This window comes from Lycium ferocissimum, chromosome 4 (genome assembly GCF_029784015.1).
Source record: "Lycium ferocissimum isolate CSIRO_LF1 chromosome 4, AGI_CSIRO_Lferr_CH_V1, whole genome shotgun sequence".
Taxonomy (NCBI): Eukaryota; Viridiplantae; Streptophyta; class Magnoliopsida; order Solanales; family Solanaceae; genus Lycium; species Lycium ferocissimum.
The window spans coordinates 28,073,452-28,093,971 of NC_081345.1; the positions used below are offsets into that span (position 1 = coordinate 28,073,452).

Here is a 20,520-nt window from a genome sequence, read left to right on the forward strand (position 1 = left end):
AACTTCACTGGTTCAAAAGTACATTTTCTTACATTACATAGAAATAATTTGCTAATAGGCTATCTAAAATTTCTGGCTGCTTTACAATCATGTTGGACTCTGAGATCTTCTCTCTAATTTCTAGCTTGAAATTTTTGATGTGATGGTTCACATGTAAATCCTAAAGAAGAGTTACACATGCAAAGGGTATGGCAATGTGTTACAGTTATGAAAAAGTAAAAAACAAACTGCAGAGAAAAGAGAGAGAGAGAGCGATAAGGAAGAGGGGATTTCTCATTATCATTTATTATAACCAATTCTGATACATATTACTGAATATTTTTCAGATTACAATATAACCAATTCTGATACATAGTACTGAATATTTTTCAGATTACAATTGTCTCTGTCATGTATAACTGGTATAATTACCAAGATCTTGCAAAAATAGACTTAAAACTAAAATAAGCAAAAGTGAAATAAAAGAAATTTAATAACCCTCAAGTTTCTGTCACGAACCAGGCTTGCGGAGATTGTACCTAAAGTTTTAAAGATAAAACATAGTTGTCGGAGTTAATTGGAACCTGGCCCTTTGAAGATTGAACGTAGCAATTGGAGTTAACTATGTTCCATCTTCAGAGCTCGAGATACAATATCCGCAAGCCTGAGTTGACAGCTATTTGAGGACATCTTTTTCGAATCACATTATAGAGAAATGTGCCCCGAAATACAGAACAACATATCCTCCACATCTTTATTTAAAGTGCTTCTCACTAAGAAAAAGAAAAGAACTCATTAATCAACATCGTGCTTCCATTTTAATTTCTTCTTCAGAAGGAAGTTCAAATTCAAGAAATTGTTCCATCTCTCAGAAACGCAGATATTGTACTTTCCTCATTAAAAGATATCTCTGCTTCTACATGTTCCCCTGTGTTGGTATCAAATAGCCCGAAAGTATTTTTCAATCGAGCATTTGCTATACTTAATTTATTAGGCTTACCCCATCCACATCATGCAGTGGATAATTGGCCAAACTGCTACACCTATAAAGATCAAAAGCAGTATCCTTGAACAGAGACCTTATTTCTTGAAATGGTCCCATTGTTGTAGAAACCAAATCTTGATGACCTTCTTTACACTTCTTGTAGTTATCAAAGAGTTGTTCCCTTTCTTAACTCACTAATCAATCTTGATAACTTCATTTCTTCTTCAATACATGTGGGGACAAAAAGGGAAGTACTAAAATTTCCAGGAGTATTCTCAGCCAAAGGTATAATTGGCCTTAAATTCATAGTTTGGAACAAAATTGATTTTGTTGAATGATGGACTCGAATTCGCCTTCATACCACATTTATAGAGAAGTGCTGTGAGTATTTCAACCCGACTTGGATTTTTCACTCGTGATAATGAAGATTCAGACCGGAGAGATTTTATTGTATGGTTTGAAAAACTAACCTCTTTGTCACATATTGTTCACGAGGTGACTCGTTCACAGGTTCATTTGTGGGTGGGAAAATGGACTATCCAATAAATTGAGGACGTATATTATGTTAGAATCACGCGCAATTGTAGCCCGATCATTTTTATAAATTCAAAAAATGTGGCCACATCTCCAATTTTGTGTGACATACATGCACTTAGAGCCATTCCACCACAATCAAATTGGTTAAACTGAACCATGAACAATTTTCTGTTAGGTGCAACGACACTCCCCGGTATATCTTTGGGATATACAATTTCGTTGACAGCTCTATCACGACTTTTGAGGATTTCAGACATGGGACAATCAAATCTAGCCTTGTAAAAATCAGCACCTATATCGTTACACTCGATATTGAACATTGTCTCTTAATGTTCCAGCAAAAGGATAATAAGCAGCTAAGGCTTTTGAAAGGGAATTTTCAATAACCTTACACATATCATTTGGTTCAATTCAGTGGCGGAGCCAGGATTTTAGCCGAGGGGGTTCAAAATATTAAAAAAAAAAAAAAAAAAAAAAAAAAAAAAAAAAAAACATACGAAAAAGCTTAAGGGGGTTCAACATCTACTATATATACATAAAAATATTTTTTAACCTTATAAAAACAGTGTTTTTTTCCGCTTATGTGGCTCCGCCACTGGTTCAATTGAGGTACTCCCTTATTTTTTTTGGATAGAAGAAAGCTAAGGGGATACATTGTGTACTATTGAATTGATCAATGAAGGAAAGCTTGTAAATTCTTTCAGAAAAAGGGGTTGGAGAGAATGGCTTGATGATTTTCTTGGATAAAGAAACGAGAGCTGAGGCAGCCATTTCATACTGAAATTTATTAAAGATATCTTCAAGATCAACTGCGAAAACAAAACTTATATAGTAGTACTAATATTCTTTATAGAGCTGCCTGACATTTGTACTCAATTTTCAGCCGACCTATTGTCCGTACGAGGAAGCTGGATGTAGTTCAAATTACCAGTTCATATTTGTGTTGTTAATACTCCTATTTAAGGTTTCTTTGCACAGTTTGCTCCTAGTGCTGGTCCCATTTGTGTATCGTATTTGGCTGATCTTTTAAAATTAAGTTTTTTGCACTGATAGTATAGTTGAAATCAGTGTTTTAAAAAGCGGGGGCATGAGGAGGGGTATTTTACTTAGTACGGGGCGAGGCGTAAGCCCGAAACACGGGCGTAAGCCCCATGGACCTTTAATTTTTTAATTTATAATGTAGTAAAATAGTGTAATAACACAAAAATTATAAAAAAATAAAAAAATTATATTTACAGATTAAAAGATTAAAAACATGATTAAAGAAACTTATAGAAAACAAAACTTCTAACATGATTTTACAAGTATAAATAATGCAACGATTTAAAAGTTATTATGAGCTGCAAACCAATTCTAACATCTTAAGTTAGTAATTTTTAGCATATTATTGTCTTACTATGCAATTTACCTATCAATAAACTTTATCATATTATAATTAAAACATTACTCATTCATAAATAATAACAAAAGTACTTTCATATAGCAAAATAATAAACTATGATAATTTTGAGACAAGAACAAATACGTGAAGATGTAAATATACAATACTACGGCTTGTTATTTGAGTTATTTTCGATTTTCTTATTTCTATAGATGAAAAAAACTATTAAACATCATTCATTTAATAAAGAATTATGAGGGTCAATGATGTTAACTGATGAATTTGACATATAATTTGTGTAAAACTTTTAGGCGAGTCTCAAGCGTTGGGCGTTAGGCATGTTTAGGGCGTACAGCCGGGCGCTTAGGGCGTAAGCTTCAGAGAACTAAGCCCTGAGGCGTTTTGCCAGTGCCCCGCTCCGAGGCGAGTCCTAAAACTGCCTTTTAAAACACCGGTTGAAATAGAGGCAAATGTAGCTTAATTTATCGGGTTCAATCGAACCCATTAAATCCAACACGCAGGCGTGTTTATATAAGGAAAATTACTACTCCCTCCGTCCCAACTTATGTAATATAATTTGACTAGGCACGGAATAAAAAAATAAAAAAAAAACTTTTGAAACTTGTGGTCTAAAACAAACATAGATATTGTGTGGTTATAAATAATCTCGTTAAGCGTAAAAAGTAAGTTTAAAGTTAAATTGTTGACAAATAAGGAAATGTGTCATTCTTTTTTTGGACTGACTAAAAAAGAAAGTGTGTTGTATAAATTGGAATAGAGGAAATAATATTTACCAAATATTATATTTTATTTAAAATTAATTAATAAGAATTTATGTAACATATATAAAATTACACACATCATGTATTTCTTGTTTTAATGCAAAAGTTTAATTTAAGGGATTACGCCTAACATCCCTCTTTTTCCTTTGAGTTTGTTGGCGCAATTAATGCAAAAGAAAAATAGAAAGAAAGGAGACAAATGAATTAATATTCCTTTCTTTTCCGATCCCCCTTTGTTCTACTTCTTTTAATCCGCCTCACAAGTTGGACAAAGAAAATTACATCACATTCTTCATGCCATTATGCCAAGATAGGAAGTGGCTAGTAGATTGTATTTATATCTTAACAAAAGAGAGAGAACTCACCTTTGGGCTTAGAGTTTGTCTAATCCCTTAATATAGTAAGAAGAAAGAGGATATGAATTAATATTTGGATGCCTGAAAGGTGTACAACTTTTGCTCAAGTTGAAAGAACTTGCCTAATTTCTAGCAGGAGGGGTGTATTTTACCTGACTTTTGATTCTGTAGGTATTACTAAAATTTTCTTAGACTATATTTCTCTGCTATATGCCTATATCTAAGATGACGGGAGAAATGTGCAAATAGCCACTTTTCAACCGCAAATGAAGTTTTAGGCAGTGTTTAACAATTAATTAAATTTTAGTCACTTTTTAGTACGGATACATTATTTGGACTATCACACCCCTAGACTAATATACAAAAATCTTTACAACTTCGAATATACTTGGTGTAACTTGAAATTAGGAGGTGTTCATGGTTTAGTAAAAAATCGATCCAAATTGAAAACCGAACCAAACCGGTTAAATAAATCGATATCTTTGTGGGTTTGTTTTGGTTTTATTGAAAACAAATCAAAGAAGAAATTGAATCGAACTGATATATTATATAAAAAAAATTATAATTATATATGTGCAATATATTGCTTTTTATAAATTTTAAATATCTTGTATAATTTTTATCATAATTTTTTTTTTTATCATTTATTTTATCCCTAATAGACTCATGGACGCCTTAAGCTCCTTTCTTAAGAGCGAGGCGAATCTAAAATGAATTTATGTAAGTAAATAGTTATGAGGGTTTTACCTAGACCTATTTCTATATTTCTTATAAATTTTATACACCTAATTAAGCTTATATATCTCAAGACATTTTCCGCATAATTCAAAAAAGTTACAGCCATCATAATAAAATGGTCGTAAAGGATTATAAGTTGATAAAGAATGGAAAAGTCTTAACCAGACCATGAACACCCCTACTTGGAATATAGGGACTCCATGAAATGTTATGGGAGTTAGAATTGTTTCAAACTCCATGAAGAGTTCACTTTATAAGTTCAAACTCTAGGATTTTTAACTGTATAAGTTTGAACTAGGAGGCATCTTGAAGCTTCACTTATCGATTCTTTTTAGAGCAAAGCTTATTCGAACTCCAGGATGCAGTCTGGTAGAAGTTGAAACTCCAAGATATTGTTCAAAAGAGATATCATCAGTGTTCTTTTCCATGAAGCTTAATGGTTCTTTTAGCCTGTTTGGCGAAGCTTCTTAGAAGCCAAAAGTACTTAATTTTTTTAAAAGTCTGAGGTATTTGACCAAGTTTTTGCGAAAAAAATAAGTGATTTTGAGTAGTTGCAGAAAAAGTAGATTTTACCTAGAAGCATTTTTAAAATATTGACCAAGCACAAAATATTGCTTTAATATTGGCAAAAGTAGTTTTTAAACTTTAGTCAAATAAAAACAGTTATTCAACAAAAAAAAAAAAAATCAACTTTTTATATTTTAAAAGAGCACTTTTCAAAGTATGTTAGCTTGGTCAAACATGCTATTATATCATTTTTTTTTTTTAATGCGGAGTGCCCTTCAAATGCACTGGTCTTTAATTTTTGCACCTCAAATTGCTGGTCTTTAGTTTTTGTCTTTCGCCTAAAACTCTTAGGTTCCAGGATCGATCCCCCGCTCAGTCAAAAATTTTAAAAAAATTCGCTAGGCAGAACTTGGATTCGCAAGGCAGAGTATTGCCTGCGAAACTCTACCTTAAGGCAGAATTTTGTCTGAAGGTAAACTCTAGCTAAGGCATAGTTTGCCTGCAAAACTCTACCTGCCTAGCGAATTTTTTTTAATTTTCGCCTGAGCAAGGGTTCGAACCCGGAACCCTGAGCTTTTAGCGAAGGGCAAAAGTTAAATACTTTCATCTTGATGGGTAAAAATTAAAGACCACCCCAAAATCCTGCATTACTGCAAATTGCCCCTATTATATTTCCTTTGATCCTAAATTCTGAAAGGACGACTAAGGCCCATTAGCATGCTACAGTTGGACCTATTGGGCTCATTATGTAACCCTGAGCCGGGGGGACAATTTTCAAGTAGCGTTATACAAAGCAAATCGACAAACCGCATCAAACTGATAATTCGAACCAAAACGAGAAAAAAACCCAACTAGTGATTGGGTTTGACTTGGTTTGGTTTTAAAAAGGAAAACCCGAACACTATTGGTTTGGTTTGGTTTTAACTAGAAAAAATCAAACCGAATCAAACCAACCCGACATTACATTTATAAGATTTCAAACATATTTTATGCATAAAAATATTTATTTATAATGTAATTTATAAATGTTTCTTTAACTTTTTCATAGTTTTTTGCCATTTAACATATTATTTTAAGCTTGGAATTAGAATTTTGAATGGTCCAATAAGTTTTATAGTCCAATGATATTAGTAACTCAAATAAAACTCAACAAAAATCAAATCAATACTAATGCTAACAAAAGAAATTCATATCTAACACTGGAATGGCAATAATTTTATATCTATTCTTTAGATTTATATTAGTTTAGAAAGTGAAAATACATAACTTAATTTATGTTTTTATTTAATATCTAGTCATATAATTAATACTAATTAGCCGTACTTATTTTAGCATGACTTAGTACTTTTAGATTATGATCATTTTATTTTATGCAATTTCATTAATTTTTTTCGTTGAATATTTTAGTACAATGTCATCTCTCACCACGTTTTGTGTTATTTTCTTAATAAATATCTTAATTAAATAGTCGTATCTTAGTAGGACTAAAGATCTTAGTAGGACTAAAGAAATATTTGAAGTACAAGTTATATGTTTTGTATGAAGACTTTACGAGAAAAAACCCGAAAAAACCGAGAAAATCCGAGGTTGAAAAACCAGACTTTTGTTAGTTTGATTTGGTTTATGGATTTAAAAACCTGATGCAATTGGTTTGGTTTGGTCTTTAAAAAATCAGAACCAACCCGGTCCATATACATCCCTATTTGCAAGGATGTCCTTTCGTTGGGGGTGGTCTTTAATTTTTGTCCTTCGTTTAATACTCCGAGGTCCTAGGTTCGAACCTAGGCTCAGTCAAAAAAAATAAAATTGCAAGGCATAAGATGGACCCCAACTTACGCCTTAAGTCAGTGGTTTGCCTCAAGGCAAATTTTTACCAAAAATTAGGCCTTAAGGCAAACCTCTGCGTTAAGGCTTAACTTTTGCCCAAAATTAAGCCTTAAGGTAGAGGTTTGCAAAAATTCCAGCAAAGTAAATTTTTTTGTTTTTTTGCCTTAAGGCAGAGTTTGACTCTGGCTTAAGGCAGAGTTTGACTCTGGCTTAAGACAGAGTTTGAAGCGCAACTTATGCCTTGCGAATTTTTTATTAAAATTTTTAATTGAGTGGGGGTTTGAATCCGAAACTAAAGGGCTTTTAGTGAAGGACAAAAATTAAAGATCACCAATTTAAGGGATCAAAATTAAAGACCAGTCCTTTTGAAGGACATTTCGCGCAAAAAAAAAATAAAAAACGCTCAATTCATAGTGGTTTGAACAATAATGTAACTGGGCCATCTTCCAATGCCTATTGGATCGTCAGCCTAAGTGACCTGAAAAGGCGAAAAAATACTAAAAGAATTGAGATATTATCATTTGGAAAAAAAAAAAAAAGACAGAGGATAAATTTAGATATCAAAACCGATAAAACTATGATTTTACTGACAAAAAACAATGCCAAACTAATGGAAAAACAAAAGTGTATCCAGACACAATACCCCTATGATTTTATATGAGAAACTTCACGCATAGTATATATCATTTCATATGAGAAACTTGCTCATAGGTCAAGACTCTATAAGTCATTTGTCCTTTAAAATATTTTCATGCATAAAAACATGGATATTGTATAAAACAAGCTATACAGGGGTTATCACTTATTGTACAAATGCCCATTTGATATAACGCGATATCAATCAATCGATGTTAGAATTATTTTAATGAAATAACGTAGTGCATACACGCAACAATCAAAACAAAATCCCGAAAAATAAAGTTTGTGTCAGATTTAAGTTTCAGACTTAAGTGTGTTACAGATTGCTTTACTATTAGTTTTTCAGAGTATTCTTCTTATGAATCATTAATAGGGTTCAAGATCTATGTAATATGCTCTGATACCAAATGTTATATTAATTAAGAAACATAACTACAATAATCACATAGATCAAGCACACACACACACATATATATATATATATATATATATATATATATATATATATATATATATATATATATATAATATAATGAAATACACGAAAAGAAAGTGTGTATCGGAATAACAAAATGTTGCTGAAGACAGACTAAGTTGAGCCTTTCTCTCCTTTAGCTTATATGACGACTGACACCTTATGGGAAAACGTCTTTGCGTTAAGTCGGGGAGAGAGCACTAGCCTCATATTTATAGGCTTAAAAACCTTAACCTAGGGGCTTCCCCATTGTAGGTTTATTGGTCTCCAACAGATCTACACTATTGTCAGGCCACACTTATTACATGAAATGATACCGGCCCATCAAATCACATAATAAACGGTTTTTGTCATATTCACCAACTATTAACATTCAGCCTGTTTTGCTAAAACGTAATAATTAAATTTTGATTATAGAAAATTTGTCCCTTTTAGAAACAATATTATCGGTTGAAGTAGACTTGGTTAATTCATGTGAAAAAATTATGTTCAGTTACCCAAGAGACCGAGAATAAAATAGGCTTTGCAATGTTCGAAATGGTAATAAGTTGATATAAAAACCAGGAGCTGCATGTAAAACTAATAATTAACCATTTTAATTGATTCCAAATATACAAACAAAACTTTTCAAATATATTAGAAAGTAAAACTTAAGAAAAAAATAATTTATTTGACATGACAGATTGTGAAACTCATTATAGCAAAGAATTATACTAATCGTACCCACCAAAATAACGGGTAGTGGCAACATATAGGCCCTCGCATGAACTTCCTATATAACACCCAAATCATTACGGATTGTTCAACTTTCAAACGAGAAAATTATTTTTTTAATTGATATATATTTGTTTGTTTACCACTTTGTCATACATAATTGCAAATGAAAAAAGTATGTTATTTTTTAATGAAAAGATGAACTCATCTTTCTAATTTCTAATTTCTATTTTTTGCCAGCAAGGGTGGTCTATGGTTTTTGCGTGATTGTTATTTTCATTTTGGACATAACACATGGCCAAACAATGAGCACTGTGGTTGTGGTTTAATGATTTGATTAGCTGGTCCTTCGAACCAAAAGTTCTCAACTACTCAATTCTATAAACTAAATTTGTTGTTTAATTTATTGATAAAACAAATTCCAATTTGTTTTAAACTTTTCCTGTTTCTTTCCTTATTACACATACTAGTATATTCATCAGTTCAACTTTAAACACCAATAATTGAAAAGATGCACAACTATATATATGAGAGCTTTCCTCTTTTTGAAAAAAATTCAAAGGTTAGAATGATATGGAAGGCCTCAATGACCTATAAAATGATAAGAGTTTGTCTTTATATCTAAAAGAAATAGTAGCATAAATTGTTTTTGAAAAAAAACACAGATACGTTGTGATAGAACAATAGTAAACCCCCTCCCATCAAACTTTTTAGTCACTTTCAAAATTGAAATATTTATCATGATTCAAATAACGTTACAAAATTAAAAAGAACATTATTTTGCCTGACTATTAGCCAAATATTGGGCCACGAACTATTTGAAAGTTGTAACCTCTCTTTTGGAGACTGTTAGCTTGCAGTCCGATAATTCTTTGTGCTCTCCGTTACCCATACAAGTGGGGCTATGGTACCAAAAAATACAAGTGGGGCTAATTTCCAAATGCCAAGGAGGTTAAAAGTACATTTCTCCAAAGTTTTGTTGTTTTTGTTGAAGTAGACTATCTTATTTGTACGTCAAGGTAAATCCAAAGTACCATGACAACATATTGAATCCAGGGGTTAGCATATAGGAAACATTCTCTATTTTAGGTTAATTTGATTTCTAGTTAAACATAGTAATTATCTTTTAAAATTAATTGTTATGTGCACTTTTAATTCCTTTACTTGTGAATTTTCACAAATTCGGCAAATTGTTAAATGCTAAATCATATAATTATTGATCCATGCATCTAACCAGGTCGCATGGTTCATTGATTCTACAACAATTTCTCAGTTGTTGAAGTGGGGGATAGTGCGTTGAGCGAGAAAGGTCTCTTCATTTCTTTAGGTTTATTCACTGATCTAAAATTTAGCACTTATTTTCTTATTGATTTTCAAGACGGTGACATTCTGAACGAAGTCTAATTCTAACCCAATTACATATCAGCTAGGCCTGCGCTGGGACCCTAGATGGACTAGCAATTTGCACATAAAAGAATGATTGTTGAGTTCTCGACTGGCATCCTACACCTTGCATTCATGATCTCTACATTCACCTATGCCTCGTAGACATGGGCAAAGCATACTTGTCAAGTGTGCTTCTTTCACAACATCCATAGTCCTAGGTAGGGGTGTTCACGAAAAACCAAAAAATCAAATCAAACCGAAGAAAAAAAAATGACACTTTTTTGTTTGATTTGATTTAGGTTTTTTATTTTATAACCAGTAAAATTTGATTTGATTTTGAGCAAAAAATAACCGAAATAACCGAATAAAACCGACAATATAAATATCTATCAATCTATCTATCTATATATAATCTACATGTTTGCCTTTATAGTAATCCAATTTTTGTATTTACTTTCTAGTTTGATTTGTTATTTTTATTTTGATAATTCTAAAAATCTATTTCTTGTTCAAAATAACTTGTTTTTGAGTCCTTTAATTAGTCATCAAGATATCTTGATATACCACAACTAGATCTTTAATTTATTGCACAAAAATAATTTCGTAAGAACTTGTTTTTATGTTCCTTGAAAATGGCTGATGCATACAAATTTTTAGAGAAAGTACATATATAACTTGATTAGGTTTATATTTCCTTCTTTTCTCAAATAGGAGTAATTGATTTGGTAGTGTTGTGCTAGAAAATAGTCAATTCAATATGTGCTTGGACGTATATTGTCGTATATTTAAATAAAAACAGACAAAAGACCAAAAAACCCAAAAAAATGACAAAACCGACAAAAATCGAAGCAATGAAAAACCGACTTAATTGATTTGATTTGATTCTAACATTTGTAAAATCGACTAAGTTGATTTGGTCATCTTTTAGAGGATAACCAACTCAAACCAAACCATGAACATCCCTAGTCGATCCTAGGGGTCTTTCAGTGATCATCTAGTCTTAGAAGAAGTTGTGTTCATCCCGGGCATCTGCAACATCTTACTTGATATGCTAATCTAGAGAGCTAAAAGTCAGACTCATTTATACAAAAGTGTGGTTATATCCCAAATAGAATCATGAAAATGTTTGAATATCCAATATCTAATTTGCCATCATAGCTCGGGAGCATAAAGAAATACAAAGAACTACATAAAATTTTGATAGGAAGACTATATGAGTCGAGTTCACACCCTTCCAATAAATGTTCTGTCAATCAGCTTATTTCGTTGTTGTCAATTTCATATCTCAATTTTAATTTCCTCCTAAAGCCATATGGAAAACTGCTCTCGCTGCAATTTGGAAGAAACCCTAGAAAATTGATAGGCAAATAGAAATAGACAGCTGCAACCACCCTCACCTCACCCAATCCACAAAAATGTAGACATGTTCACATAAGCAATATATTAAAGTATCAAAGTGGTCCTCAATTGCAATGCAAATAGCAAAATAACTTTTCCATAGTAGATAGAAATTATTGGCACATTTGTTGTAGGCATTATAATATCAGTACTTGTATATATATAGCATCTACTCATGCTCGTAATTACCAGTTAATGAATTTGTAGGTGCGGACAGTTGTTTTTAGTAGCTGACTTAATTTGTTTGAGACTAGTGAAACGTAGTTATCGTCATTGGACAGTTACTTTAAATGTTAAAAAAAACTTGTATCAAATTAATTTAAGAACTTTACCTAAACGTTACGGTTAAACTCAGCAATCATACCATAAATTTGAATATCTTGGTTGAGTTCAGCACATCCATATTGATTTATAATACTATCTTGTTTAGTTTCTAGACTAATTTAGTTATCTAAAGTCTATCGCTACTTAATTATGTTATTATTAAATTCGGAATGATGAAAAAACTAAGCAATGTTAATTGTTTATGAAAAATGTTGATCGATAATTCGGAAAAAATAAGCAGCAGTAACATATTATAACATGTCAAATTACGCTAATAGTGTAACTTTGCTTTACATTTTCAATATATATAACTTAATTCATACATAAAATGTAAACAAAATAAATCATATACACAAGTGTTTATAGTTAAATTGGTAAGAGTTAAGGAAATAAGAATATTGAATTTGCCAATCTCTTATATTGTACAAATACAAACACTATAGCCAAAGAAGACACAAATTACTATCCACATATCTAACAATATAGCAGGGTGCATATTCTTAAGGTCATTAGCAAAAGTGGTTGCTAATTAATTACGCTAAGGACAGTTCTAATTGTGTCGTTAGGCATAGTTCCAAAATCATCAATCAATCAACAATAGAAATTGCTGGTTTATCGATCTTGGTTTGTCCTAGTAAGACAAAAGTTTGGTTACATTATAGTGACAGTTATTTTGCTTTGTCTAAGCAGATGTTTTGTCTAACAACAACAAAGACGCGTAAGATACTAATACAAGAGAGCACTACATTTCTTATTATTTATCTTTTTATTCCGTCGTTATTATCTTGTAAAGAAGTTTTGCATTCTTTCTATTTTTACAGGCTAATATGGTTAAATTAACGATATTAAAAGTGTTACTAAGCTCTTGGCATTAATTCTTATAAGATGTTGCATAATTTGAAAATAATATTCCCTTCGTTCTATTTTATATGACAATTTTTTTTTAAATCGTCCAAAAAAATCAATTATATTCTTTACCAAATTTTAATTTACCCTTAGTAATATCAATCTTTTACAAAAATGAGTAGATGTTTTGGTATATTTGTATATTTGTCCATGTCAAAGTCTTTTTTTTTTTTTTTAAATGTTTCAATCGAATACTATCATACAAAAAAGAAAATCTTTTCTTGAATCATCGGAAAAAAAAACACCTACGTTTCTGAGGTAGAGATGGGTCTCTTACTTTTCTACACTTGACTTTAATTCATACTGTTGTTGTTTACTATATCATACAAAATACATATATGTGGAGCTAGCAGTCATTAATTGAATTAAACTTGTTTAATTATAGTTATTACAAAATACATATATGTGGAGAATCACAATAGATCATTAATTGAATTAAACTTATAGTAATTGATGAGTTATTATCAGTAAATAATTGAGTTTGAAATGGTCAAATGTGCAGAAGGGAATCACAATAGATCAAAGTTGAATCAATCAGATCTATTGAAGCTTTTATAAAGTTGTTTTAGGACATTTGTTTCAGAGCAGAGTTTTGAGGTACAAACACTAACCGTTACAACGGTATAAAAGCTGCTTTCCCAACGGATGTGGACAAACATAAGCCCCACTCATGACCAAAATTTAAGTGAAAATTTCACAAGCACCTGTTTTGAAACTAACATAATGAGTCTGAACCCGCTTTTTTTTTTTAAAAAAAAATCAAATATAAAGTGTTTGAAGTTAGACTTAATAAAATCGACGCATGGCTGAAGTTCAGCCGTGTTGCTTGAAAATTAGGTAAAAAAATGTGAACTTAAGTCGTAATTACCTGACTTCAATTATTTTTGTATGAAGTTCATATATATATGGCAAAAGTTCAAACAAAAATAGTTGAAGTCAAGCACAAATGACTGAATTTTTAGCTATATGTGCCTAAACTTCTGGCATACGAATGTTAAACTTTGTCATGATGTTGGTGTCTGAAGTTGTCCAAAGCGGGAGTAATTTAAAGAACAAGTGCATGTTAAATGGTGGCATCAAAAACATGTATCCTTACACTTTTTCCAAAATTTCTTCACCAAATAAAGTACAAATTAATATAAAAAAGAAATATTTTAAAAATTGTGTATACTTTGTCTCTTTTTCATTAATTTTTCAGTAATATATTTTATATGAATAACTCTGAACTCTATTATTGATAAACAAAAATATAATATTCTAGTAGCATAAAATGATTAATTATTTCTTGGCCAAAGAGTAATTGCAATTTTAAAATTATTATATTAAAAATGGCATGATAAGCCAATTTAAAATTAAGAAACTGATTGGATATTTTTGAGAACAAATTAACGATTGTGTCCCAGGCTGTTACCTGGGCTGATGACAAGGACGGCCAGCAGCTTACACGTGTCAGTATAATTTTTTAAGGCCTAATATATCAACAACCCCTCAAACTCGCCAACAAATTTTATTTAAACACTTGAATTATGGTTTGTTCCAATTGAATACCCGAACATATGATAAAGTGTTTATATTAGACACCTCCGATTCAAAATTTGATTAGCTTTTGACGCGTATTCTCAAATGACCATTACGTAGATAAGTTGACCACATAAAATATATCATCTCTTTAATTATACACATTATACTCAATTGATACATGCCGAGATTGGGTGGCTTATTGAGACTAATTTGTGTAAAGGATGTGACATATTTTAAGTGGTTAACTTATCTACATAATGGACATTCGAGAACATGCGTAAAAAATTTAAAATTTGAACCAGAAGAATTTAATAGGACCACTTTATCATTTGTTCGGTCTTTCAATCAAAACAAGTCATAATTCGAGCGTCTAAATAAAATTTGTCGTCAAATCTGATGAGTTATCAATGAATTAAGTTTTATTTTAATTCTTCATAACAAACATGTCTAGGGGTGGGCATGGTATGGTAGATACCGATTACCATACCGAAACCGAAATTTTTTATACCACAGTTTCAGTATTATGGTATTTGGTATGCATTTTATAAAAATTTAGTATTCGGTACAGTATTTGATATACATAAAGAAAATACCGAAATACCGAATACCATACTAAAGTATATAGTTACATATACAATTCATATATTTTTGTATTATAATACTAATAAATATATAAACTAGTATTATTAGAAAACTAATTGTTTAAACGTTGGAACTTTGACTACTAGTACTCTATCTTGAATTAAATGTCTTTTTTGTGTAATTGATTTACGAAGGGGATTGTTTGTACTTTTTTTGAATACTTTTACATGCGTAAGATGTTAGTACAATATAATTAAGACGTTTCTTGAATAGCCGAAGTCAAAATTCTTTACGATATGAGTAAATGTAAGTCGAAGTCGAACAAACTATGGTACCGATTTACCATATCGCAAAATACCGAAACCGAACCATAACGAATTAATTTGGTATAGTATTTTTAGAAACCAAAAGCCGAAATTACGGTATTGAAGTTTCAAATACCGTACCACACCGTATCATGTCCACTCCTAGACATGTCACGGTGTCCTCTGCTGGATTGGATTAAGGAATAAAATCTTCGGATTTGATTATGGGCTCATGACAATAGGGAGAGATCAACTTTCGCAAACGTTTTTCCAATGTATTTTTCCCTTAATTCTAATGTAAGATTGTCCACGTTCTTACTTAATAATTATGTTTTGCTCCCTGTAGTACTTTTGTTACTTTGTCTTTGTATGTTACCATTGGTTTCAATTTTAGACTTCAATTGATTTACTTATTTCATAATCACAATTCATATATAGTAAACATGAAATAGGAAAAACTCAGGAGGGGTAATCTCACAGATGGTCCCTTATTGCACAAAATCACTGAATTGTATAGAAAAAGTGACTCAATTTTACCTAAATATTACGAAGGCCACATGTTAGTTTTTGCACTAAAAAGTATTCAATTTAGTATTCAATTTTTTCTAAGTATCATAGAAAATATCTTATTTGTTTATTCCTAATAGCTTTCAGTTGACTTTTTAGTTTAAAGAAAATAATATAATGACTTTTTGTGATATTTAGTTAAAGTTGAGAGGTTTAACCATTAAAATATTAACTCCAATGTAATAAAATAAAATGTGTTCGATTTTCTGACTATCAGCGCAAAGTGAAGTGTAGAACGTAACTTCATAGAGAATATGGACAAAAAAAAGAAACTTGAGCCTAACTCAATCCCACAAACTAGCTGATGAAGTGAGTCTCTTGCTCAAGATCGTATAAGAAAATAAATTACCACAATCCACGTCAATACAAGACTCTAACACTTCCCTCAAGCCCGAGATTTATGGATATCTAGAGCTTGGACAATATAACACGAGGACCAAACATAAAATAAATTAAGAATTGGGATGAGTCTAACTCTTGTACCATGATAAGAAATGACCTTCTCAACTCTAAAAGCTAACTTATGGGAGGAAGATTGCTCAAAACCATATTATAAAGGAAAAACCTATTTTAATTCTTGGTTTATTCAATGTTGAGGTCCCTGTATTATATTATCATCCACGCATCAGATTTTGATCTCGATGTGAGGGGGGGTTTTTGAGTTCAACATGTGAAAGGTGTAATTTAGTTTTTATATGATTTTAATCAATTCTTATCACATAAACTAACTTTCGAAATTGATTTATCCCTAAATTATTTTTTTATCAAATATTTTCAAATTTGAGCTAAGGATCCGGGTTTTACAACCATCTACTGAGGAAATCAATAGAAACCAAGGGTCGAAAAAAAAAAGGAACAGAATAAATTGGACCCAAATTTTGTATTTGTATAAATTATAACATATGGATCAAAGATTATGAAAAAAGATCTTTAAATTACTTGTGTTGCGGACTGCGGGTAAGAATGTTTTTTCCAGAAAGTCACAGAAAATCAAAAGGCCAAACAAAAGATAAAAAAAAAGAAGAAGAAGAAAACTCTATTTTTGATTTTCTTTGGGGCTATACTTTTATTCTTTTTTCCTTATTATCCTCTCTGTTCCAAAATAAGTTTTTGTTCCAAACTAACAATTGCTTATGAAATTTCAGAAAAAATTATTATATTTTTTGCAACTACACTTTTATATTGAAGAACTATTTCTTAATTGTGCTCAATTTTCAAAAAATATTTAACAGTCAAAAAGAATAATTCAATAAACATATAATGTATTTTTTCATTTCCTGTAAAATGATTTAAAGCGACATTTATTTTAAGATGGCTGAAGTAACAGCTAGGCACCGGCCTTTAAATGTCAAAAATTTGAAAAAGCAAACATTAATAGGGATATAAATTACAGTGAAAACAGCTTAACTATAAATGAAATACTATCATAAATGATATTCTAAATAACTAAATCTATTTTTGGTAACTGCTCAAGTCCATAGAATTATACAGAAAAAATAGAAAAAATCTACTGTGAAGCCAACTATGATACTCCAAAGAAGATCCTTGTGGCACAATGATTACATTTAAAACAGCTCTGAAAAAACTAAAGTTAGAATTATAAGCTGAATTAGCGGTGTTCGAGGTTGTCGTGGACCCCATTCTCCTTCTTAGTGTGTATGTATAACGAGCTGTCAACTCCAACTCCTCAACAGTCTGTTTCCTACACTCACCCCCACCCCACTTACCCCGCACCCCCACGAACTCACACCTATACATACAGCACACACATATAAACCCTCACCATTACCACCATTTTCACCATTACCAAACATTTCTTCTAAACCCCACCTCTCAAAATCCCTTCTTTAATAACCCCTTTTCATTTGATCGGAAAAATCAAGAAAATGGCTGAAGTAACAAAGAAAATAGCTGAAGAAACAACCCCAGAAGTTGTAGTTTCTGAAACACCTCAACCTGAACCTGAAAAGTTGCCTGAGTCACCGGAAAAACAACCTGCTCCGGTCACCGGTGAAACCAACGTTGAAGATGAAAAGGAAAAGGAGAAAGACCTTGTTGGTGAATCCAATTCATTTAAGGAAGAAAGTAACAAAGTTGATGAACTCCCTAATCCTGAACAAAAAGCATTAGCTGAATTCAAACAGTTAATTCAAGAAGCTCTTAACAAACATGAATTCACCACTCCTCCACCACCACCATCGCCGCCGTCAACCACCGCACCGGAAAATCAAGAATTGGAGAAAAATGAGGAAAAAGTGACACCACCGGAAAAGCAAGAAACTCCGGCGGCGGAACCGGTGGAAACGGTGGCGGAACCGGCGGAAATGGTGGAGGAACCGGTGGCTACGGCGGAGGAACCGGTGGCGAAGGTGGAGGAACCGGTGGCGAAGGTGGAGGAGAAGGTGGAGGCAGTTGAAGAAATCAAGGAAACAATTGTTGAAGTAACTGCCACGGTGGCAGAGGAACCAAAAATGGAGGACACGTCATCACCACCAGCACCACCACCAGAAGAAGTATCTATATGGGGAATACCACTTTTATCAGATGAGAGAAGTGATGTAATACTTCTCAAGTTCCTAAGAGCAAGAGATTTCAAGGTGAAAGAAGCTTTGTCCATGTTGAAAAGTGTTGTTGCATGGCGAAAAGAGTTCAAGATTGATGAACTTTTAGATGAGGAAGAATTAGGAAAAGGACTTGAAAAAGTTGTGTACAATCATGGTGTGGATAAAGAAGGTCACCCTGTTTGTTACAATGCATTTGGTGAGTTCCAAGATAAGGAATTGTACCAGAATACTTTTGCTGATAAGGAGAAGCTTACCAAGTTCCTTAGATGGAGAATTCAGTTTATGGAGAAGTCTATCAGGAATCTTGATTTCAGTCCTGATGGTATTTGCACTTTCGTCCAAGTCATTGATCTTAAGAATTCACCTGGACTTTACTTTTTCAAGAAAGAGCTTCGTCAGGCTACCAACCGTGCTCTTCAATTGCTCCAGGATAACTACCCTGAATTTGTTGCCAAGCAGGTATTTTTTTTGTCCTCTAAAGTTCAAGTTTTTAATCTATGATTTATGTGCTGTTCTTGTTTGTTCCACTAATGAAGCATCACCCCTTTAAAATGAAAATAAAGATAAAAGATAAGACCTTTTGTTTGATTAGTTTACATGACTTAAATGCACAGTCAGTGTGTAATGAATTTTTAAACGAACAGGTCACCTTTACTTGCTGCAGCGACTAAACTATCTTATTTTCAAGATTACATATATTACATTTTAAGAAGCTATCCGGAGATATTCTCCTTTGGTTGACATGACAGTGTAAAAGTGTAAAAGATTCTTTATACTCACGGTCTATGTAACTTGAACTTTTTTTATATTGTTATATGATGTTGGTACATGAATATGAAACTAAGTTGGATGTTATGATGTGAAGGTGTTCATCAATGTACCATGGTGGTACCCAGCTTACTACAGGATGATAAATGCAACTTTCACTACAAGGACCAAGAGCAAGTTTGTTTTTGCTGGTCCTTCAAGATCTGCTGAGACCCTTTACAAGTCAGTATTCTAATTTTTCTGTCTGATGACTTTCAAATTATGTTGTTTGGATTGAGCAAATTCTGATTTGTGAAAAATTCAGATACATAGCCCCTGAACAAGTACCAGCACAATATGGTGGACTTAGCAAGGAGGGTGAACAAGAATTCACCACTGCTGAACCTGCCACAGAGGAAATCATTAAGCCAGCTTCTAAACACACCATTGAATTCCCAGTTACTGAGGTATGCTCAGTATTTGTTGATACATAGTTATAGAATTGTATTGCCACCAAATTTGTTCAGTAGCGAGAGCACACTTATGTTTGCTTAGTTATATCAACATGCTCCTTAAATACGTCTATTTTTTTTTCACGGACGAAGCACTTGCAAATTCATTTTGATTATGGGTGACGGTGAGAATTGAACCTAGGAAGCAAATATAATCTATCATATTTAACTATGTGATCATCTCATTTAAAAGCTTAATCTGTTAGAAAGAACATACCTTTATTTACTTAATTATATGTCGAGCGAATTGCATTTCATTTGTTGAATGTTCAACTGTGTGTTGAATGTGGGAAAATGTTGGATTTTGCAGAAGGGCACATTGGTTTGGGAAGCAAGAGTGACAGGTTGGGATGTGTCTTATGGAGCTGAATTTGTGCCCAGTGCTGAAGGTGGATACACCATTCTCATAGAGAAATCAAGAAAGGTTGGTGCAAATGAAACAATGATCAGCACTACCTACAAGGCAGGTGAACCAGGCAAGGTGGTGATCACATTTGACAACCAAAGTTCTAAAAAGAAGAAACTTGTTTACAGGTCCAAGAACAAGGTCTCAGATTGCTGAGGCTTATTTTGTTCTTGCATAGAATTTTTCTTTTGGTTCTATGGTTGATATGAACTATTATTTTGGGGTTTTGGGAAATTTATTTAATATCTTGTTGGGATTATTTGTGAATTTCTTTTTTGTTGTTGGATTGTTTTTATTTTAAATTATATGGAAAACATTGTAAGCGGATGGAATGGAGAACATATGTGAAATGGACAGAAAAGTGGTTGAAATGTGGACAGAA

General features: G+C 32.2%; 1 protein-coding gene and 1 pseudogene across 2 annotated transcripts; one reads left to right on the plus strand and one right to left on the minus strand.

Annotated features, from left to right (window-relative positions):
* Window positions 1-778: 778 nt before the first annotated feature.
* LOC132054532 (acylsugar acyltransferase 3-like) lies at window positions 779-2,272 on the minus strand (annotated as a pseudogene).
* Window positions 2,273-17,636: 15,364 nt separating this feature from the next.
* On the plus strand, window positions 17,637-20,520 carry LOC132052094 (patellin-3-like). Of its 2 annotated transcripts, XM_059443458.1 has the most exons (5): window positions 17,638-18,203; window positions 18,243-18,932; window positions 19,339-19,463; window positions 19,546-19,687; window positions 20,043-20,520. In XM_059443458.1, the coding sequence occupies exons 1-5, from the start codon at window positions 17,796-17,798 to the stop codon at window positions 20,292-20,294; spliced, it is 1,617 nt and encodes a 538-aa protein (XP_059299441.1). In that variant the 5' UTR covers window positions 17,638-17,795; the 3' UTR covers window positions 20,295-20,520. The 2 variants fall into 2 exon arrangements, with proteins under 2 accessions (XP_059299440.1, XP_059299441.1); XM_059443457.1 differs by having other exon boundaries at window positions 17,637-18,932.

Coding starts and splice junctions, on each gene's coding strand:
- LOC132052094 (XM_059443457.1), top strand. CDS start 17,796: ATGGCTGAAGTAACAAAGAAAATAGCTGAAGAAACAACCCCAGAAGTT. Junction 18,933..19,338: donor CTGAATTTGTTGCCAAGCAG/GTATTTTTTTTG, acceptor TATGATGTGAAG/GTGTTCATCAATGTACCATG. Junction 19,688..20,042: donor TTGAATTCCCAGTTACTGAG/GTATGCTCAGTA, acceptor TGGATTTTGCAG/AAGGGCACATTGGTTTGGGA.